Here is a 24,058-nt window from a genome sequence, read left to right on the forward strand (position 1 = left end):
AGCACTCCTTCTAACATATCTTGGAGCCTAAATCTCCATCTTCCTTAGGAAATCTAACATGGTCAGTATTTTGACACATCCTGCCTTACTTGTTTCTACTTTTTGTTCAAAGATTTAAGAATAAACTAGAATAATGTGATAAGTGCTGTGGGGAAAAAAATGGTGGGAATGTATGTGTTCTAATTTGCTAGCTGCTGGAATGCAATACACCAGAAATGGAATGACTTTTGTAAAAGGGGAATTTAATAAGTTGCTAGTTTACAGTTCTAAGGCCGAGAAAATGTCCCAATTAAAATATGCCTATAGAAATGTCCAATTTAAGGCATCCAGGGAAAGATACCTTGGTTCAAGAAGGCCGATGAAGTTCAGGGTTTCTCTCTCAAGTGGAAGGGCACATAGTGAACACAGAGTTTCTCTCTCATCTGGAAAGGCACACGGTGAACACGGTGGTCAGGGTAGCTCTCTCATCTGGAAGGTGACATGGCGAACACAGTGTCATCTGCTAGCTGCTTCTCCTGGCTTCCTATTTCATGAAGCTCCCCGGGAGGCATTTTCCTTCTTCATCTCCAAAGGTCGCTGGCTGGTGGACTCTGCTTCTCGTGGCTATGTCATTCTGCTCTGCTGTTTCTCCTTCATTCTCCAAAATGTTTCCTCTTTTATAGGACTCCAGAAACTAATCAAGACCCACCCAAATGGGTGGACACATGTCATCACCTAATCCAGCTTAACAACCACTCTTGATTAAATCACATCTCCAGGAAGATGATCTGATTACAATTTCAAACACACAGTATTGAATAGGGATTATTCTGCCTTTATGAAATGGGATTTAGATTAAAACATGGCTTTTCTAGGGGACATACATCCTTTCAAACCAGCATAGTATACCACACTATAATGGTGGGCATGTATACCACACTATAAATACACTTTTCAGACTACATGGGACTCTCACTTTAAGATTTGAAAATTGCTGCAATATTTAAATTCAAAGGAGGAGATCTTACCTTTGTAAACAGAAAAAAAAAGTTTTGTTTTTTTTTTTTAAGAAAAAGTGGCAATGAATTATCTCATTGAAGTAAAAATTCTCTCAGAAAGCCACCTTTAATTCTGGTATCTTAGAGTTGTACATATATATACTTTCATAAAATGAGGCAAAACATCCCTGTATTAGTTAGGGTTCTCTAGAGAAACAGAATCAACAGGGAACACTTGCAAATATAAAATTTATGAACGTGTCTCACGTGACCGTAGGAACTCAGAGTCCAAAATCCACAGGGCAGGCTGCGAAGCCGATGACTCCGATGAATGGCCTGGATGAACTCCACAGGAGAGGCTCACCAGCCAAAGCAGGAATGGAACCTGTCTCCTCTGAGTCCTCCTTAAAAGGCTTCCCATGATTGGATTTAGCATCACTAATTGCAGAAGACACTCCCCTTTGGCTGATTACAACAAATGGAATCAGCTGTGGATGTAGCTGATGTGATCATGACCTAATCCTATGAAATGTCCTCATTGCAACAGACAGGCCAGCGCTTGCCCAATCAGATGAACAGGTACACAACTTGGCCAAGTTGACACCTGTCCCTAACCATGACAATCCCTATTTCCACATTTCATGTATTTTTATTTATATTTGATTCTTTATGTAACAAACTAGTATTTTCCAATTTCCTTTCCATTATATGAATAATTTACTCTGATCTATAAGTGAGGAAAACCTGTTTGTAATGTAAAGTAGTACATTTAAGAGTAAAATCTAAATATGAAAAGTTGAGGGAAATAACTGCTTAATATAGTGTGGTAGTTAGGTACAGGTATCTACTTGGCAAGGTGACGAAGCCTATTCTGTTTCTATGGACTTAAATCATCAATCAGTATGTGAAATTTCATCTGTGGTTAACTGGATTTGGGGTGGGCTAGGGGGAGTATCTTCCACAATGAGTAAGGTTTAATTAAATTAGCTGGAAGCTTAAAAGAGAGAGGTCAGAAGAGAGTGTAAAAGCTCAGCATACATACCTCATTTCAGCGTTCACAAACTCAGCACAGACATTTGGAGATGCAGAAAGGAATCACCCTGGGGAGGGCTCTTGGAACCCAGAAGCCAGGAGACAGGGCCAGCAGACATTGCAGTGTGCCTTCTTTGTAACAGAGAGCCTCAGATGAAAGCTAGTTGCCTTTCCTCGGAAAAAAATATAAACTTTTAACTAAGTAAATCCCCTTATTAAAAGCCAGTTCATCTCTGGTGTGTTACATTCTGGCAGCTCTAGCAGACTAAAACAAACAGTCTTGTTCAGTTTTACGCAAATAAAGTGACTTGGTTCTAGGACTTAGTTAATATAAGGAGCAAAAAGAAACCACACAATTCTAAAATGATCTCTTAATTTTTAATTATTTAAAAAGCATGTTCATAGCACACTCCAAGAATGCTGCGCAGCAAGGACTTGCTGCTCTGTCAAACAGAGTATGTTAGAAAACAAAACAAAATTTTAAATAGTTAACGGTTTTAAAATTAGATAGTTCTTTGAAATTTCTCTGCCAATAATCACCCATCATCTAATCTTTGTTTCAGAATAGTAAGCATTTCAGAAATGTAATGAATATCTACCCCAAATTACACTTCTGTGAAATGAAGTTAAAATCTTACAACACAAAAATAAATATTTCTCTAGGAAGAACATATTTGGCATTTTAAAATAATGTTACAGGAGAAGCTTTCAAATCTAAGTGATGTTTAGGTTTTTACTTCCCATTATCAGACATCAAGTTTTGGTTTTAGTGGTTCCAATCTGATTTCAGTAATAGGAAGAGCCATGAAATTGTGGTTAATGGGCTTCAGTCCTAATAAAGCTAGTGGGAAAAGTAAAGTACTTGCTTTTTTCTTAGAAGTAGAGTCCAGCCAGTACTGAAATTATAAAAAATGAGGTCAGATAATTCAAATTAGTTGGTTAATTTGATGCCCAAGTTGCTTTATATAAACTTTTCCTCATTTTTTATTTAATATTTTTTATTAGCTTGCCATATTTCTCTCAAAAATCAATAAATATATAGTCTGAATGAGAAGTAAACTGAACTTTGTTTCTTTGATTTTTCACAAAGATTTATCAAACATGGTTAAGTCTTAAATTCCGTGCTTCCAGAAAAGTTACATTTTCATTATAAATGTAGAGCAACTACATCATGATTTACATCCTAACCATTTTACATAATGTAGAAAAGTTGAACGTTAAATAAAAAAAAATTTGGCTAGTTAGGAATTTCTTACATATTTATCTTTCACAAGCCCATGAAGGCTTTCTTGGATTTAAGTATGAAAAAAGCAGAATTCAGTTCATTTTCACGATGTCCCAATACAACATTGCTTAGCTCTATTTCTGCCTGCTTTTCTGAAATCAAATTTCCATTTATAATACCCACTTAAAGAGAAGAAATTTTTGTCCGGAAAAAGAATTCAGAAGGGCTAACTTTAGGCCAACAAAATATCGGAGGAAAGATGTATTGCAAAACAGGGAGGTGAAATAAGCATATAATTTATAATAAAAACCCTCTCTCATAAACACCTCTGTCCCTTCTTTCCACTTTTGAAAATGTTACCCAAGTTTTAAAAATCTCATCAAAACACTTTATTCCATAAATCATGTAAAATCAGGTCTATTTTAGCTAGATAACCTTTAGCTATTAAAGAATTATATTATTCTGTTCATTAAGATGAGAGGTAGTAACATTCTATTTTCTCAATGTTGAGCTAAAAATTCCACACATCTGGCACATGGGTTTCAAGAAAAAAAAAACACAGAAGCACCACTGTACAGTCTTCATGTTTCCTTTTTTTTGGTATTTCAAGTCACCCATAACTTCATTTGCAATTGGCAGTTGGCAATCTCCATTGTGTTAACATTTAAAGGCAGTGGGGGCTGGTGTTATTCATCATACAGTATTGGCGGACCTCCATCATCTTTCAAAAATGAAGCAGTCTTTCTTCCATTCTTCTGAACATGATCTTCATTCATTTTCTCCAAAGCTTCTATCTACAACATTAATACATTGAATCCATTTGTGAAAATCCTACTGCACAGAAATCACACTTCAGATTGAGCCAGTGCTTCTCTTAAAAACTAGGTCATTCCTAATGATGTTGGCCTTAAATTAGAATTATAGAAGTGTGTGTGTGTGTGTGTGTGTGTGTGTGTGTGTGTGTGTGTAAGAGTATATGTGCTTGATTCTTTCACTAAGGTCAATATCTAGTACAGGCATAGCTGTTATTATTGTGCTTGGCTTTGCCAATATTGCAGCTTTCACAAATTGAAGTTCTGCGGCAACCCTGCGTCAATCAATTCATTGGCGCCATATTCCCAACAGTATGTATACACTTCGTGTCTCTGTATCATATTTTGGGAATTCTCACAATATTTCAAACTTTTTCACTATTATTATATCTGGTACAGTGATCTGTGATCAATGGCTTTTGATGTTACTATTATAATTGCTTTGGGAACTACAACCCATGCCAATACAAGATGACAAATTAACTGATAAATGTGTGTGTGCTGACTGCTCCATCAATCAGATATTCTGTCTCTCTCCCTCTCCTCAGGCCTTCCTACTCCCTGAGATACAACAATATTGAAATTAGGCCAGTTGGTAATCCTATCGTGGCCTCTAAGTATTCAAGTAAAAGGAACAGTCACATGTCTCTCACTTTAAATCAAAAGTTAGAAATGACAACCTTAGTGAGGACAACATGTTGAAAGCTGACAGGCAAAAAGCTAGGCTGGTTAGTCAGGTATTGAATGCAAAGGAAAAAAAGGTTTTTGAAATAAATTAAAAGTGCTAGTCCAGTGAACAAATGAATGATAAGAAAGCAAAACAGGGCGCGCCACGGTGGCTCAGCAGGCAAGAATGCTCGCCTGCCATGCCAGAGGACCCAGGTTCAATTTCCGGTGCCTGCCCATGTAAAAAAAAAAAACAAAAAAGAAAGCAAAACATCTTTATTGCTGATATGGAGAAAGTTTCAGTGATCTGTGCAGAAGATCTAACCAGCTACAACATTCCCTTAAGCCAAAGCTTAATCCAGAGCAAGGCCCTAACTGTCTTAAATTCTGTGAAGGCTGAGAGAGGTGAGAAAGCTGCAGAAGAAAAGTTTGATGCTAGCAAAGGTTGGTTCATGAAATTTTAAGGAAAAAAGATATCTCCATAATATAAAAGTGCTGTTAGAGAAGCTGCAAGTTATCCAGAAGATCTAGCTAAGATAATTAAAGGTGGCTACACTAAAAATAGATTTCCAATGTAGACAAAACAGCCCTCTGTTGGAATAAGATGCCATCTAGGATTTTCATAGCTAGTGAATGCCTGGCTTCAAAGCTTCAAAGCATAGGCTGACTCTCCTGTTAGAGGTTAATGCATTTGGTGACTTTAAGTTGAAGCCAATGCTCACGTACCATTCTGAAAACTCTAGGGCCCTTAAGAATTATGCTACGTTGATTCTGTCTCTGCTTAAGAAATGGAACAGCAAAGCCTGGATGACAGTACATCTGTTTACAACATAGTTTACTGAATATTTAAAGCCCATTGTTGAGACCTACTGCTCAGAAAAAAAAGATTCCTTTTGAAATGACTGCTCATTGACAATGACCCTGTTACCCAAAAGTTCTGATGGAGATGCACAATGAGATGAATGTTGATTTCATGCCTGCTAACACAAAATCCATCCTATTGATTAAGCAGTGATTTCAACTTTCAAATCTTACTATTTAAGAAATATGTTTTGTAAGGCTATAGCAGTCATGGATAGTGATTCCTCTGACGGATGGAGGCAAAGTCAATTAAAAGCCTTCAGAAAGGACTCACCAATATGAATGCCACAAAGAATATCTGTGATTCATGGGACGAGGTCAAGATATCAACACTAATCGGAATCTGGAAGAAGTTGATTCAAATCTTAATGGCTAACTTGAAAGGGTTCAAGCCTTCAGTAGAGGAAGTAACTGAAGATGTTGTAGAAATAGCAAGAGAACTAGAATTAAAAGTGGAGCCTGAATATGTGACTGCATTACTGTAATCTCATGATAAAACTTGAAAGGATGAGGAATTGTTTCTTATGGATAAGCAAAGAAAGTGGTTTCTTGAGATGGAATCTACTCCTGGTAAAGATGCGATGAACACTGTTGAAATTACAATAAAGGCTTTAGATTACATAAATTTAGTTGATAAAGCATCTGTAGAGTATGAGAGAACTGCAATTTTGAAAGAAGTTCTATGGTGGATAATGTTATCAAATAGCATTGCATGCTACAGAGAAATCTTTCATGAAAGGAAGAGTCAATCAATGTGGCAAACTTCATCGTCTCATTTTAAGAAACTGCCACAGCCACCCCAATCATCAGTAACTATCACTCTGACTATCAGCAGCTACCAACATCAAGGCAAAACCTCCATTAGCAAAAAGATTATGACTTGCTGAAGGCTCAGATGATAATCAGCATTTTTTAGCAATAAAGTATTTTTAAATTAGGGTATGTACACTTTTTTTTAGACATAATGCTATTGCACACATAAAAGACTACACTATAGTATAAACATAACTTTTATATGCCCTGGGAACCAAAAAATTCATGACTCGCTTTATGGCAATATTTCTTTATTGCAGTGATCTGAAACTGAACCTGCAATATCCTAAAGCATGCCTCTATCTATTCAAGGTGGCAATTGGAATCAGATATGTATGTGTACTTTATAAAACTTACAAAGAATGGAAAAAAGGAAATTCCAAACATCTATTCAACAACAGAAACACTTATTTACTGAACAACTGTACTGTCCTAGAAGCTGGATTTACCATCTTGCTATTGTGTTTCCTCTGGCCTTAGGTACAGTTGGCCAAATGAGTCATGTTTGGGGAGTTCTGGAACAGATCTTCATAATCATTCTCTGAAGCTACTTGATATAACATTGGGGTTACTTAGCTACTGTTTCAGTGTTTGGTTTTTGTTTCATTTTAAGAGAGCTTCTCTAGAGGAGGAATCTTTTATGCTCTGTAGAATCAATATTGTATCAACTGGACATTTCTAAGGATAACAATTTCTAACTTTCTATGTTCACTTAAAGGCAAGTGTTACTGCTTTTTTTTTTGCATCAACTAGATAGTTCACCAGTCAACTCTGTCATGTATAAAATAGGGAAAATAAAGAGTATATTGGAAATGTTATTTGTCCATCTTAAACTATAAAAGGTTTGCAGATACTGAAAACAAAATCTCAAGAGAAGAAAAATCTCAAATGAATTTTGTTTTTGAAGAGAAGAGAGAATAAAATTATCTCTGGGTTTCAGTTGTCTGCTCTATCTGGTTCCCCATTACCAAAAAGGTGAAAAATGGTTGTACAACACTTACTTCAGCTAAGAAATCAACTTCATTATCTGCTGAGATGTTTAAGCCTGAAACAGCATTGAAGAGTTCTCTTTCACCAAGGGCTTCCTTTACTCCTCCTTTCTGGAAAAACTAGTAAAGAAATACAAGGAAGTCAGTAATAGGTATTAACTAAAACTAAAAATAGGACAGTATATTTGTAAGACTCCACCGAATTCCGTCTATAAGTTTTTAGACCATAGTAATGCCCAGTTCTAGTTAAACTCTGATCAGATTCTACCTGCTTTTTGTCCTCTCTTACACATCACTTTGGTCTTCTGGATGTAGTCTGTCACACTACACTTTCTATATGTATAAAATGAATGGTATGTATAAAGTTACTTGGTATGCTTTGAATTTGTAGAGGCAACACATTCACTAATCTAAGAATTAAAATTTTCAAACAGGTTCAGAGGTTATTTCCAATAGGAAGTTATTTTATCATTTAACAAGATCATACCTATTTGAATCTGTTGCTAACAATTTACTTCCCTTACAGAATTAAAAATGACAAACAAATATGACCCAACACTATGACTACTGAGCTTCAACTCTCCTCATTTCTTTACTCTGCCTCACAGTAACAGTAAACAGACACTGCCTCATTAAGAAGGCTAAACTCTCCCTCCCTTTTTTTAAGACTCACTTCCATTTTGGGTGCATGGCCCAGGAATCAAACCCGGGTCTCCCACATGAAAGGCAGGCATTCTAACCATTGAACTACCCAGGCACCCTAGACTCATTTCCTTTTAATGATAATAACAGTAGCAATGAGTATGCAGGCTTATTCTATATGAGCTGCAGTTTAAGCACTTTGCACAAATTAAAAGTCTACTTGCTTGAATAAATGTTTGGAGTTAAAATGAAAATTTAGTCACCGGGAAACTTAATGCTAGGCATGGAATCAAATTCTTGCTGAAAATGAAATCTAACAAACTGATCTCTGTATCACTATCTTGATAGTAGCTGATGTCCTTTTCTTCAATTTCTAAGAACATGGTCAAGTAAGATGATTAAGGACTGAAAAATATTTGAACCTATTACATCCCACAAAAAAAAGAACAAATTAGTTTGCATGCCTACCTGTGAGACATTCCTACAGTCTCGGAATAAGAACTCCAGGCCGTGGGGATGGGTTGGTTCTACAGACTGACTGACATCAATCAACCACACCTATTAAAAGATAAAGCATAGATTAATTTATTTACATTCAATTCACATTCAAGAAATTTAATGTGAACATTAACAAAATATGCCCCTCACCTTTCCAGCATGCCACAGCATGTTATACTCACTGAGGTCAGCATGTACAAGAGTACATTCATTATATAACTGCTGCATCATCTGGGAAGAAGTAAAATATTAAGGATATGAAGGAACAATTACAATTTAGCTATACAACTTAAAATATATATATATTTTCCAGGAAAAGCAAAACAAAGTTCAACAACTTATTTCCTCTTTACTTTGCACAGTTTAAGACTATGCTTTTTTTTCTTTTTTCTTTTAGGTAGGGTGGGGGAACAATGACACAATGGAGAAAAAAAGCAAATGAGTGCGTGCAACTCAACTTCCTTTCCCCTGTGTCAGGAAGGAAAGTGGGAGGCTAAGGGGGTGGATCTAGAATTCAGCATGGGTAAGATAGCATCTCTGTCTATGGTGATGTCATTCATTCTCATTAGTGGTTTTACAATTCTGAGTCACTAAAAATGGGACCAAGGTAAGCAACTTTCTTTCATAAAAGGACATATGTCCCACTGAGACCTCTATGTGATATAGATACATACTGGGAAAGAGATATTCTTATGAATTAGGTGGCATTATGTATTCATTAGTGATAGTGATTCCTAGCCTTACAGTACTAATCAACACTAATGCATTTCTTTCCCAGCCTTATTAGAGCCTTATAGGAAAGGTACTTCACTACTTCATGTCTTTCCCAGTCGTAACCCCTTCCCAAAGAAGTCATAAAAAGGGACACGAATTTACTTTTAATGTTTTTCTATTAGAGGCAGATAAAGTTGGATTATCTCTCTAGCTATATTTTTTAAAATTAGTTTGTATAACACTTTTATATTCACATCAGCTGCTACATGAAAACTCCATGCAGAGATTACACAAAAAGCATGTTAAGTTTCTTCACTGTTCAATTACAACAATATAGAGGAATAAGAACAAGTATTAGGAGCATTTTCTTAGGCTTGAAAGACTTCAGACTGAAATTCAACTGCAGTTCCAAAGCATGAATAACTTCCTCAAGATCCTGACGCATGCTTTCCAACTCTAATACCTGAACAGATAGAGAAACCATTTCCCAATATCTTTAGTTTTTATCACCACTTTCTCATAAGACCAAATCTACTTCCCCCTAATTTTCCAACAATAATATTAGGTACTTCCTTTGTTGTTACAGCCATCGCATTCAAGGCTGCAAACAAAGTAATGAGTTACTATAGCTGCTAAATGAAGTTTAGTGAATAATAGCCTCGTGCTTCTTTGTCTCTAATGCTAACAATGGAGCCTTCATTTGCCTTGTAAGTCTAAAATTTTTCTAAAACTACTCAAGACATCTACATATTCATATAAAGACAACTTTTCAATATTTACATCCTTCCACAAATTTCAGTTAGTCCTTGTCATATCACCTCAAAATGGTACTATTTTTAGGAAGTTTAAAAAAATTTAGGAAATATTTTTTTTAATTTTGTATGTATGCTTTCAAAGGCACAACTTACATGAAGAGTTTGATAGTAGGCTTCTTTCATTTCTTCACTACTGAGTTTTACTTCTTTTAATTTAGGAGCTGGAACTTGATCATGGCCAATAAAAGACATAACTAAAATGTGTTTCTTGAGCATTACAACTGTTGGGCATGGAATTCCAGCTCTCTGCATTCTATACAGAAAGAAATGATTAAGAATATAGAGATTAGAGGAGAAAATATTTTACTTAGCAAATATCTAGCCAGGGCCTGCAACGAACTGGCAATATGCTCCATCCTTGAGATATGGAAATTCATATGACACAGCCTTTGACCTTGCCCTTAAGGAACCTATGATCTGATGGAAATAACAGACAAGTGCGGGGACAATTCCAGTGTAGTATGGGCACTTACAGAGATGTGGGCAGGAGTTAGGACAGCATACATCAAGAAAAACTTAGCAGGAAAAGAGATTGGAGAACAGGAATTGGCTAGATTAAGAAGGTATGAGGAAAGGTTGGTTAGAGGAAGAGCAGTAAATTCTCTTGAGAAAGACAATTTTAAAAATAGTGTTTAGATACATGAAGAAATTTCTTAGTCAGAAAATGCCTTAATTTTCCTCAGTTTTTTACTTACTAAGGAAAGAAAATAGTCTTTTCATCCTAAAAAGTTAAGAATTTCAAGGATTTTCATTATTTTTATACGTGAATTTAAAAGAAATGGATTTTTTTTTCCTGGCTAGGACTCCTATGACAGAAAAATAATTACCCAGGATTGTTTCTAGCTCAATAATTTACTGTACCTTGTGAGATTGTGCATTTCTTTTTCTGCCCACATGCGGATGATCTTACGTGGATTTAATTTGCTGAAGCGATCTTTAAACCTGAAATCATCTTTAATATACTTGTCACGATTCTTAAACTCATTGAGAGTGGTTTTAAATACCTTGATGGCACATTCTGTAGGTATAACTTTACTATCTTCCTTTGTATCTTCCATGCTGAGTAAAAGAAAAAAAAATTAAGTCAGTATAAGTAGTTAGCTCACAAATAAAACAATATCAAAATTAAAGAGTCATTCTACCTTCTCTGAGAACATCAAGCCATGTGTTTTTTAAGTCTTCAAGTTTTGGATCTTAATAAAGCTTTAGGTTTTTGTTTTTTTTTTAAAAAAAAAACAGTTTCAAATAAAGTACAACCAATTTTCAACAACCCATAATTTAATGTTCTTCATTTAATGGCTCTGGAACCAAACTTGAGAAGAAATAAAAGCATATGAACTTTAAAACGGCCTAGAGTCTACCTGGGATGTCTCAGGTACAAGGTTCAACAAAAGCAACAAAACAGAGCAGCTTTTTATAATTCCTTCGCTCCTAGCAGATATGAAGATTAGTAAAAGGGTCTCTGCCCTGTGTGCATGCATGCAGAGGCAGGGGAGAACAAACCAGCACATGAATAGGCCAGGCCACTTTTTTATTAGAAAGGTCAGGCAAGGCTTCATGGCACAGGTGGCCTCTGAAACAGAATCAGAACAATGAGCAGTATTTGAACATGTGCCTTCAAACAGTAGTAACTAAAGCAGAGGTGGGGTGTGCATGGGTAGTTCAGTAGTAGAATTCTCACCTGCCATGTTGGAGACCCTGCTTCGATTCCGGACCATGCACTCCAAAAACAAACAAAACATTCAACAAATGGTGCTACAATAGGGTTATTCATATGGAAAAACAGAATGAAACGTGACCCTCACCACACAGTATACAAAAAAAAAAAAAGGCAGAGGTGGGAAACAACAGGACATGTCTATGGAACAATGAATACTACAGATTAAGACTTGACTAGAGAGGAAATGAAAGAAGTTCAGAGTGAAGGAATTGGATGGAGGCAGATTTGTGAAGAACCCTGAATGCCTGAGTTAGAAGCCTGGACAGATCTCTAAAAGACAGTGAGGAATCACTCAGGGCTTCTAAGCACAGTGCTTTCAAAGACAAACTTCATGAATATCAAGTGAATGATAAGTGGGGAGAGGCTAGAGGTGTGGAGCCTACTTATGATGCTACTGCAATAGTCCTGTGATAGTGAGACGTTAAAAGGGCTTAAATCATGGTGGTGACAATGGGAACAAAAAGGAGGTGGATGGAATGAGACAGTATTTATCTTTAAATATCAGAAGGAATGTTAATATGGAAAAGAAAGGAACAGAGGGCAGAATTTGAATCAAACTACCAGCCTACCTCCTTCTGTACCATATTCTCCCAGCTGACTCATACTCCTTGGTTTAGTCTTAAAAAGCCAGAGTACTACAACTGGTTCTATTTAATCCCTCTTCTCTTTCTAGAGAAATTTCTCTTCCTGGGAAATTTCATTTAGCCCCATGGGTTTGAATATCATCCATTACTGATCCTCCCACATTTCTATCCCTGGACCTGACTCTCACCAGAACTTTAGGTTCATTTATCAACTGCCTATTGGACACCAACTTGGAGGCACCTTAAATGTAATATGTTCAAAACAAAACTCTTGATAAATGCCCCCTGAAGCCATCCTACTCCAGGCACTGACGCCTGGCTTCCCTAAGCAAGAATCTATCCTCTCATACCCCACAATCAGTCCAACAGCATGTACCACTGAATCTACCTTCAAAACTAACCAAAAGTCTCTATCCTCTGCCTCACTACTACCTCCTTAATCCAAACTTTCATCATCTTCCAGTTAAACCACTGCACAACTTTCTAACTGATCTGGCTGCTTCTCTTGCCTTCTTAGACTTCATTTTCCACAAAGCAGTCTTGAGTAATCTTTTGAAAACAAAAATAAAATGACAGCTTTGCTTCTCGCTGCACATGAATGAACGGCAGATTCCTCCCCTAGCTTACAAAATCCTACATGGCCCAAAACCTGCTCATTCTCCAGTCTCCTCCCTTCATTTTGCACACTAAGCTCTAGGCATACTGGCTTTCTTACTGTCCCTCAAACACATCAAGCTTGGACATGTTTTAAGGCATTAGCAACAGCTGTTCTCTTGTCCCAGAAGGCCCTTCTACCTGATTTTGATACTGATCCTACATGTTATTCAAATCTTAGTTTAAATATCACTTCATCAGAGAAGCCTTTCCTGTCTACCTAATTAAAGGTACTTAATTGGTTACTACATCATCACCTTATTTTAACTATCTGCATAGCACTTACCTGATAAATTTTCTTACTTAATTTACTATTGTCTTGGAGGGGTTTGGGATGGATAGGGTTAGTACATTCTTTAAGAGAGCAGGGACTTTCCTGTACCATTCATTACCGTATTCCCAATACCTAAAAGAGTATCTGGTGCATAGTAGCTGCTCAAATATTTGGTAAATGATGAATCAGTTTTTAGGAAAACAGATGAGAAACTCAATACTAGGAAGGAATTTCCAGTAATTTAAAGATATTATAGACAGAACAGGTTGGATTTTGAAATAAGCTCCCTGTCACTGGAATGGTTTAAGCATAAGGTAGATGAACCCCTATGAAAAACACCAGAAAAGAGATTCCCTAATTGGAAGGTCACCAGGATAAAGTCCAGCTTATCTTATTTTCTACCACAAAACTTCCTTGTTTCTTAGCAAATTATATATCTGTGCTAGTTTGAAACCGTTACATACCCTCAAAAAAGCCATTTTCTTTCAATCCTGATCCAATATTGTGGGACCAGACCTATTGTTTAGCATGAAATCTTTGATTAGACTGTTTCCATGGAGACTGATTCACTCAATTGTGGGTAAGACCTTTTGTTAAGATGGAGATCTGACTCCATCCATTCAAGGTGGGTCTTGATTAGTTTACTGGAGTCCTTTAAAAGGGAAAACATTTTGGAGAAACCTCAGAAGTGGCACAGATGCAGAAATTGGGAGATGTTTGGCATGTTGACACAGAGAGCAGATGCTTAGACGCAGATGTGTGGAGATGCAAAACCCAGCAGACATCACCATGTGCCTTCCCATGAGATGCTAAGCAAGCCAGAAGCCAGAGGATCCCCAGGGTCTAAGAGAGCCATTTGAAACCAGAAGCCAGGAAGAGAAGGCAGATCCCAGCTGCATGCCTTTTCATGTGATAGACATCAGTCTTTCATCTTTCTCTGGATGCCTTAGTTTAGACACTTTTATGGCATTAGAACCGGAAACTTGTAACTTAATAAATCCCCTTTATAAAAGCCATTCTATTTGCTGTATATTGGATTCCGGTTGCTTTAACAAACTAAAATAACATCCTTCTACATAATTTTGAAGACCTTCCTTCAATTCGTCCATACTGCTTTATTTCTTATTACCTTTAAAACACACACTTTCTAATCTCCTTATCATCAATCTCCTCATTGCCTAAACTTTAATCCTCCCATTCTCAATCTCTTTTTTTTTTTAATTAAATATTATAAAGCTGAGGTCCCCTGACTGATACCCCAAGGAGTTTCACTCCCCGCCCCACTTCTCCAGAGGCAATCATTATTATAAGTTTAGTTGTATCTTTTGGTCCGATTAGAAAGATACATACTTAAGTAGCCATATATAGAAGCATGTATAATACATATAATTTTTTATATAACTTTAAAAATGTAAGTAGATGGTACATTATAAATATTCTGCACCTAGCATTTATCACTCAACATTGGTATTTTGACTATTTTAAAACCCAAGTTCAGATCTAACTTCCTCATGACAGTTTCCCTGAATGTGCCTATCAATGACCTTTTTCAGTTCTCTATTCCTATACTGTACAAGGACTCACTTGCATAACCTGTGTATTCCTTAATGTTGACTGCTTGGCAAACCTGAGAGTGAAAGAAACCAGAACAGCTTTGTGGTATCAGGACTCTTTTTTTTTTTGCATGGGAAGGCACCAGGAATCGAACCCGGGTCTCTGGCATGGCAGGCAAGAACTCTGCCTGCTGAGCCACTGTGGCCTGCCCAGTATCAGGACTCTTAAGATGGCTTCCAGGATTCCCATCCCTTTCCCTGAGTAGGATAGGACAGCTACTCCCTTGATTACACGGCAAAAGGGATGGAACAGTCACTCCCATAATTATGTTTCATTATATAAGTCTCAGCCAATTGCAATAAGAGCTTCTCCTACTAGCTCTGAAAAGTAAGCTGCTACGCTAGGAGAGGTCCTGTGAGAGGGCTACCTAATAAGACTTTGCGGGGGCCTCCCTCCAAGTGAAGAGGATCCTGAGCTCCAAATGGGAAAGCATCCTGGGAGGCCCCTCAATCACAGCCTGGTAGAACCTGTGCAGAGAACTCAGCTAAGTCATGCCAGGACTTTTGACCTATAGAAACTATGAGATAAGGTGTTGTTAAAAGTTGCTAAGTTTGAAGCAATTTTTTATGCAGCAAGAGAAAATTAACACAAGCTTTTAAAAGCATTTACTCTCTGAAGAAAATGGAATGTTCTATAGTTTTGCTAACTTTCAAATGCCAACATAGAGATTACGATACCAATTCCACCAAAAGGAAAGAGAGATCATTCATTATTATCCAGGTACCATTAAGTATAACAGTATATGGACAAAAATAAATGAGGTAGTTGGCAAGAAAAGGAAATATAAATGGCCAATAAAGCACCCTTAATCATAATTTTAAAATGCACAATATTAAGATGTTAATTTTTCATCTTTCATGTTGACAAAAAAAAAACAAAACAATAAGTTTGATAATACGAAACCCTGATGAGGATGAGGGAGATAGGCTCACTACTGGTGATAGTGTAAATTGGTTAACCTTCTGAGAAGGTAATTTGGCAATGTCTACTGACATTCAGAATGTACACAATCTGCAGATTTGACTAGTTCAAAGGGAAAACTGCATTGCATTTGCTCTACCATTACAAGATAAATGATTACAAGATAAAAGTAAATTCAAAATTTCTGGCCTTTCAAGCAAACTCACTGCCCTCCCCCATCTACGTGGGACATGACTCCCAGGGGTATAAACCTCCCTGGCAACGTGGGACAGAAATTCTAGCATCAAGGGACTGAGAAAACCTTCTCGACCAAAAGGGGGAAGAGAGAAATGAGAGAAAATAAAGTGTCCGTGGCTGACAGATTTCAGAGTCGAGAGGTTATTCTGGAGGTTTTTCTTATGCACTATATAGATATTCACTTTTTAGTTTAAAGTGTATTAGAGTGACTAGAGGGAAGTGCCTAAAACTGTAGAGCCATGTCCAGTAGCCACGTTCTTGAAGATGATTGTATAATGATGTAGTTTTTGACTGTGTGACGTGAAAATCTTGTTCTCATCCTCCTTTTATCTATGGTATGGACAGATGAGTAAAAAATAAACAAAAATAGGGGGAACAAATGTCAAAATCAATTGAGTAGACGGAAATACTAGTGATCAATGAAAGGGAGTGGTAAGGGGTATAGGAAAAATAAATAGGGGGAACAAAGGTTAAAATATATTGGGAAGATGGAAATACTAGTAGTAAATGAGAGGGAGGGGTAAGGGTTATGGTATGTATGAGTTTTTTCTTTTTATTTCTTTTTCTGGAGTAATGCAAATGTTCTAAGAAATGATCGTGGTGATTAATATACAACTATGTGATGATATTGTGAGCCACTTATGGTACACCAAGTACGGAATATTCATATGTTAAGAATGTTTGTGTTTGTATGTTGTTTTGTCAAAAAAAAAAAAAAAAGATTTCTGATCTTTGTTGCGCTATACAAGGAAAAAAGTATTTTAATTTTATCTTAATAAATAAATAAACTACTGCTTATTAAAATGTCTAGCTCAGTGGCTCAAACAGCAAGCAAAATCTAGAAACTCTTCAATTAGAGTTTCTAATTAAAACTAATTAGAAAGAGGAAAATACATATAATCTTTGACCTCAGCAATTTCATTGTTAGGAATTCAGCTTAAGGATACATTTGTAAAAGCATGTCAAGATATAGGTAGAAGGATTTTTCTGTATATTCACACAGTGGAATGTACTACTATAAACAATGGGATAATACAAGTTAGTAATATGGAAAGATCTAAGATATATTATATGAGAAAACTATGATACTGAGTAAAGCATTTGTGTTCTAAAGTCTAAATGTTTTATATTAATCACAGTATTTATGAATCAGGAAAAATCCCATTTAAAAAAATATATATTACGTTAAGGTCTTTTATCCCTTTTCAAAATTAAAATTTAAACTGAGGCCAGACAAATATTAAAATTCCTTTAAAAATACAATGTTTAGAGAATAGGATTTCAATAATGTCAAAGATAGTATGTTCATAGAAAAAAAAACTGGAAGAGATTACAACAAACTACTAATGTTTACCTCTGAGTAGTAGAATTAAGATGATAGTGTTTTTCTTTATACATCCCTATACTGCCTAGATTTTCAACAATAACATTTTCAAAATTACTCTGATTGCCATGCAGTGCTAATTTAAATTCTGTGTAAATCCATTAACATTGGGGAGAAGAAGCTAAGCTTCTGTTCACATAATGATATTGTATTTTGCTCATTTACCTTCCGCCATATGCATGAAAGACAACAGATTCCTTTCCTGTACTAATACAGCCAGTGATTGTCTCCAACATTCCAGAGTTGATCATTTTATACATAAGTAAACGGGTCTTAGGATCAACTGCTTTTTCCTACAAAAGACAGAGCACTGTAAGTAAAACTGTGTTAACCACAAAACACTTTCTAAATCATTACAAAATCTTATGTTCAAAATAAGTATTTGTTTTCTTTTTTACTTTTATTAGTTAATTTACCTAGAAATATATATAACAGGCCCTTAAAAGAGTGCTGTCAAGATACAATTAATTTCTACAAACTATAACTGATGTCTCTGAAAGAGGGTATCTAAAAGAAGTGTAAAAAGTCAGATTTTAGCTTAATCAAAATCTTATCTCCCCAATTAAAAGAGCTCTTGTATACTTATTCCTTTTTTTTCTGAAGGTTTAGTACGTTAGGCTATTCTTGAGATATTAGGCACTATTTTTTTTAACGTAAAATAGACTACTTACTGTATTATAATTGTACCTATAATGTAACAGGGAACAAATTTTTAAATAAATTCTGGAATTCAATTGCAAAGCAAACGTAACAGTCCGACTTAATTACGATCACGAAGATGTTAGTTTTGATTAAGTGATTAACGGCCATTACGTTAAATCTGGTAAGTCAAATTGTAAATTAGGTTTTATTTACATCTTTGATTTCAAAAGCCAATTTTATGAAAAGATATCAAACATGAAGACTTTTTGAATTTCTCAAACATGAAGTTTTCTAACAAGAATCCAATAAAGAAAAAAAATTAATACTTACAGCAGTTGAATGCTCCTTTTTCTCATGGAGGCGGGCACTTCGACGTTCTTCTGAATAGGCATGTTGTTTTAAAGCATTGAAAACATGGTTTGATAGTTTTAAATCCATTCCAATTCCATCTCCTACCTGAAACCCAGGTGCAAACTACCAAAGGAAAAAAAAAGGAAAATTAGCACTTGACTGCTATAAAACGGATATAGAAACTAAACAGAACAAAACAAACAATGAGAATTACTTGGAACAGATTTCCTATTCGATACATAATCATGCTATAAAAGCAGAACACATGAGTATTAAAGAGAAAAATAACTCACTAATAAACTAAATAAAAAAAGAGCAATACCATCCAAGAAACTGTAAACCAAAGGAAGGCGTTTTCCATAGGACATAAAATTGAACAATTTAACACATTAATTTAACACATTAATCTTATGCCTTGCATAGAAAACATCTAATCATATCTAAAATCTTATGTCTTTTTAGCATATGCTTTCTACCTTGCTTCTACATCAGCCAAAGGATACAATATTATATTTTAAAAGCTACACCAAATCTCACCAAAGACATAAAATTTTAAAATTAATTATTTTTGAGAAGACGGTTATTATAGCTAGCTATGTCCACACCGTGACAATTATCTTACTAGAGCTGGAGTGTCCAATATTGTAGTCACTAGCCATATGTGGATATTTAATTTTAAATAAAATAAAAATAAAAATCAGTTCCTTAATCTTATCAGCCATATCTCAAGTACTTTGAACAGCCAAATATGGCTATTAGTAACCCTTTTGGAGAGTGTAGACACAGAACATTTCCATATCACAGGAAGTTTTATTGGACATCACTGGTCTGGAGTCAGATCTGGAATATTTCTAGAATTTATTTAATTTAATAACATGCTTACTTAACAAATATTTGTGTTCTAAAGTCTGTTTTATATTAATCACAATATTTATGAAGTAAGAAAATGCTTTTTAAAAATTACATTTTACTTCTGATTTTGCAGGAGCATTTTGTACACAGATAAAAAATTCAAAAGGTAGAGGTTTATTCTGAGATATTTTATATTTTCATTAGTAGGTGAGTTTTTGTGTTATTGATTTATTGTCCTCTAAACATTTTTAGAAAGAAAAAAGAATATTTTTAGAAATTGAAGGTACTGTATTAAGAATTCTATTTTATAGGTTTGGGTGGTTCAGTGGTAGAACGCTCACCTGTCATGCTGGAGACCTGGATTGGATTCCTGACCCATGCACCAGCCCCCCTCCAAAAACGATTAGGTTTGGGGTGTTTTTCCATTAGGATAAATCAATGTAAACTAATATAAGTAAGAAAATATAAAGAAATATAGTTTTGAAGACTAAAAAATATGTTTGGCAACGTTAGAACCTTCTAAAACTGGCTTATTATCTCTGTCTCCTCTCCCCCTCCCGTTCCTCCTCTTCTTTTTAATTGGTTCTTTATTGAGATCCTTAATGCTTTTATATGAAATGTCAGAGGAAAATAGAGCCTTTTATAAAAGATGAAAATGTTATTTTTTAGAATTTTGAGAGTTTCACTGATTAAAGGCTTTTAAAACCTAGGGAAAAAAAAAAGAATCCTATTTTAAACTTATTCAAACAAAACTCTAGATTTAGATATACATACTTTCTGAAACTTACATTTTCCATTCTTGCTGTATTCTTTCTCCCACATACTACTTCATCATGTTTGGTGGTGATGTCTTTTCCTTTTCCAATAAAACCCTTTTTTGGAGTAGGAACTGGTTTTGCTAAAAGCAATTAAAACAAGCCAAGAATATAAAAATAGAAAAGACTAAACACATTCAACATTGTCTAAAAAGACATTTGAATCTTGCAGAGTCAATTACCAAATGACAGATTCAAAGATAATATAAAATGAAAAAGGGTTCATAGGAAAATTAGTCTTCCTATATCCCCACCAAAATACAGACACACTGATACCTGGTATGTAGGGATCGTCACGAGTATCCTGCCAGTCAACCTCATCTTCAGAGCTATCACTGTCTTCATAAGGATGCACTTTTCGATAATTTTCAAAGGAAATGGAAACTTAAAAGGGAAAAATAGTTGAAAATCTATTTAGAGCACATTACAAGCATTCTCTACCACCCAATTGTCACAATAGGGTCATAGTACCTTTGCTATCTCCATTGAATTTTTTTTCTTCACGCCTAAGCTGTGCATCATATTCTCTGTCAAATTCCATCTGTAGCATCTGAGCCAGCATTAGGTCACTGGAAGTGTCAACGTTTTCTCCAGTAATAAATGGTCCTTCAGCAACACTATTCAAAATAAGGCGATATAAACTAATATAATGTGCTTATGTAAACAGATGCTACTGATTATGAGAGCAGGATGTGCCTTTTCAGTGTTAAAATTGCACTGAAGAAACAATGGGAAAGAATGCTACCAAACCATTCAGAGTCTCCTGCCCAGCTGCCCTGACCAATGGCACACACCTGTGAGAGCACCAATTAGGATTAAAAAAGCTAAAAGAGACTGCTCTAGTGATTATAACAAGATACAGACTGAGGTCCAGAATTCATTTGTTTGGTGTTCTAGTCAAAGGAGATAAAATCTTATTAAATGATAAACTACAAATACTGGATCAAAACTGTACTACACCTCAATATTTGCTAACTTGGAGATAAGTAATTTAACTGTTGCACTGACATGAAATAACTAAAACCCAGAGAAGTAAAAGTGGTTTGCCCACCGAAAAGCAGTCACAGAAACAGTGACTCAAATATCAATGGATGCTTAGTATGGTGCTTTTTCTCCTGCTCTGTTTTATTAAAAGTATTTCTTAATTATTTGTTATTACAATCATTAATCAAATTCTAAAGCTTTGTTATAATAAGCTGCCAGATAAACAGGTTGTTGGTGAATTTTACTTACGCAACTTCAGGAAAAGCAGCAGCTTCTTCTTCTAACTGCAATTCTTTAGCCAACTGTTCACTCATTACATCAGCCAAGGAACAAGATATTGTATTTTGAGGGATAGCCCATGGACACTGTATAAAAGGGAAGAAAAAAAACAGCTCAGTTATGGACTATACTTAACAGTAATATCTTAAAATTCTTTCATTCACAGTAACAAATGTATCACACCAATACTAGAGGTTCAAAATGGGAGGGGGGATAAGGGGTATGGGATGTTTTCAGTTTTCTTTTATATTTTTATTTTTTAGAGTAAAGAAAATATTCTAAAATTTGACTATAATGATGAATGCACAACTATGTGATGATACTGTGAGCCACTGATTGCATACTTAGGATGGATTGTATGGTGTGTGAATAAATCTCAATAACACAGCATTTTTTAAAAAAAGCTCAGTTAAGATAATAAAATATCTCTTAAACTTGGAAATAAAGTTATCTTTCGAGAATTTAAATGAGTTAAATAGACCCAAAAAGAATGATTAGCTATTTCTGAAAAGTGAAAATATCTCCCAGCACAGACTAATCAAGGATAAATGTAAATTAAACACTAACACAGCCAAAAGCTCTAGAAAGAGCCTGCTTGGTAGATATGTCCTTAGAGTTGAGGGGAAGCAACTAGGATTTCACAGCATGAAATGAATGAATCTAACTCCCATTGTTCTGATTCCATGCTAATTACCAAGCAACCTACTTATAACTTGGTGAACAGGTAGATTGTTTTATAGGAATAGATTATACCTATGAGCACAATTCAAAACCCACTTGGAAGTTATATCTCTTTTTTTCAAAACCTCATTTTAATTTAAGCATTATGGTTTCTATACCAGACTTCTAAATCTAAAAGTTATGTCAGCCCTCTTGTTATACCTTGGGATATGTTAAACCACAATTTTTGAGGGGGCAAGCATTACTTAGCAGCAGCAAATGATTACATTTTATATTCTAGTGTAAGATCATTAATATTGAATATCATGTCTAAGAATCTTGTGAATCTGCCCAGCTTTCTCCATCCTCCCTTCCATAAGTCTAACCCAAAATACCATAATCTTATTACCGGGTACTTTGACAGTCTACTAACTAATTTTTTTACTTTCAGTCTTGCTTGTCTCATTCTCCATACTACAACATGGTGGTTTTTCTAAAATGCAAAGCTGATTGGTTCAGTTACCTTGATTAAAACTCTTTGTTTCCCTTTGCCTTGAAGCCCAAATTCATTTCTTAACATGCTTACAAGGCATGATCTTGTGATCTGGCCTTATGTCTTGCTGTTGTCTCCCTCATTCTCCTCACTGTTTTACTCACTTTTTTACTGCTGAAGTTTGTCATCTCTCCCCAGCCTTTGGGTGTAGAGTCTGGAATACTCTTTCCTACTCTCTCTCCCACTTGGCTTACCTTTTTCTTTTCCTTAAACTTTTTATTTTTAAACAATGTCAAACTTATAAGACAGGTGCACAAATAATACAAAAGCTATACAAGAGAATTCCAACATACCCTCCCCCCAATACCCAGACCCACCCATTTTAACATTCTGCCATATTTGCTGTATGCAAATTAATCCATTAATCCATCAGTCTATATATCTTATTTATATATCAATTTTTTTAAACATGTGAAAGTAGGTAGTATACAGCATCCTCCTTGAACATATAATACTTTCATGTAAAGGGAAACTGCTCCACATGTATTACGAAACTGAGAATGTCACAAAACAAACTCTCATCTACCCCCTGAAACCATGACTTTCTTTTTCAAAAGTTAAAAAAACTTTTCCATTCTGTAACTAGCACTTAATTTATCTATTCCCCCAGGTAGAAGAAGCCTTAGAGCAATCTTTGACACCTCTCTCCTTCATCCCTACACACTCTCTTGATTCAACATTGAGAAATTCTTTTCCTTTCAGTCACACCTTGAACCCACAGAACACATCCTACTTCAAGCCCTTTTCACCTCACATTTATATTCCTATGATAGCCATTCATTTCTAGCTCATTTATTCCACATTTTGCTAAAATATTATTCTCCCTAAAACACCAAATTATATTCCATTACAATTCCCTACTCCAACCAGGACCATGATAGAAATATAACATATTTGTTGGGTTGCTTTAATTTGCAGGTAAAGCATTTTTTACCTGCTAATTAAAGGTAAAAATTAGCTGTCTCTGCCAAATTAGCTTCTTTCACAGACACATTATTAAAAGAAAATGTCTTAATAATATTAATCCTTTGTTTTTATGCAATTACCTCTGTAAAGTCTTCTCATTATACAGATGCATATCATTGTGTAACTTTTACCATAGCCACAAGTTATAAATCAATCTGCACCTTTTTTCTAATTCCTTTCTGAGAATTCTTTCAAGAAACTGAAAAAAAAAAAAAAAGGCCAGGAAGCCTATAGATTCTCTTGTTACATAAAACTGGATCAGTATACTGACTTAGCATAGAAAGTCTTGGTTTGCTCAGTTCTAAAGCCCAGGTTCCAATGAATGTGTATCCTCTACCTTGGAAGTCTCAATCATATTTTGCAATTACTAATAACAGACAACATTTGTATAAAATGTATATTTAAGTCACTTGGCTAAATATATTATCATTTATATAAATTAAGTCATACGACAACTGAGTAGTTGCATTATCACCTCCATTTTATAGGTTCAGAAACTGAGACACAGAGAGGTATTTGACCTG

General features: G+C 35.4%; 1 protein-coding gene across 1 annotated transcript in view; it reads right to left on the bottom strand.

Annotated features, from left to right (window-relative positions):
- Nucleotides 1–2,373: 2,373 nt before the first annotated feature.
- RIOK3 (RIO kinase 3) overlaps nucleotides 2,374–24,058 on the bottom strand; it is a 29,051-nt gene continuing 7,366 nt past the window's right edge. Inside the window, exons 2-13 of the mRNA XM_077135797.1 lie at nucleotides 21,326–21,441; nucleotides 20,564–20,709; nucleotides 20,369–20,476; nucleotides 20,066–20,175; nucleotides 18,405–18,548; nucleotides 17,598–17,725; nucleotides 10,906–11,103; nucleotides 10,138–10,297; nucleotides 8,666–8,746; nucleotides 8,486–8,575; nucleotides 7,388–7,495; nucleotides 2,374–4,028 (exon numbers count right to left, since the gene is read on the bottom strand). Coding sequence (XP_076991912.1) covers nucleotides 3,921–4,028; nucleotides 7,388–7,495; nucleotides 8,486–8,575; nucleotides 8,666–8,746; nucleotides 10,138–10,297; nucleotides 10,906–11,103; nucleotides 17,598–17,725; nucleotides 18,405–18,548; nucleotides 20,066–20,175; nucleotides 20,369–20,476; nucleotides 20,564–20,709; nucleotides 21,326–21,441 — 1,497 coding nt within the window. The 3' untranslated portion in view covers nucleotides 2,374–3,920. The remainder of the gene's footprint in view (nucleotides 4,029–7,387; nucleotides 7,496–8,485; nucleotides 8,576–8,665; nucleotides 8,747–10,137; nucleotides 10,298–10,905; nucleotides 11,104–17,597; nucleotides 17,726–18,404; nucleotides 18,549–20,065; nucleotides 20,176–20,368; nucleotides 20,477–20,563; nucleotides 20,710–21,325; nucleotides 21,442–24,058) is intronic.

Source organism: Tamandua tetradactyla, chromosome 18 (genome assembly GCF_023851605.1).
Source record: "Tamandua tetradactyla isolate mTamTet1 chromosome 18, mTamTet1.pri, whole genome shotgun sequence".
NCBI lineage: Eukaryota > Metazoa > Chordata > Mammalia > Pilosa > Myrmecophagidae > Tamandua > Tamandua tetradactyla.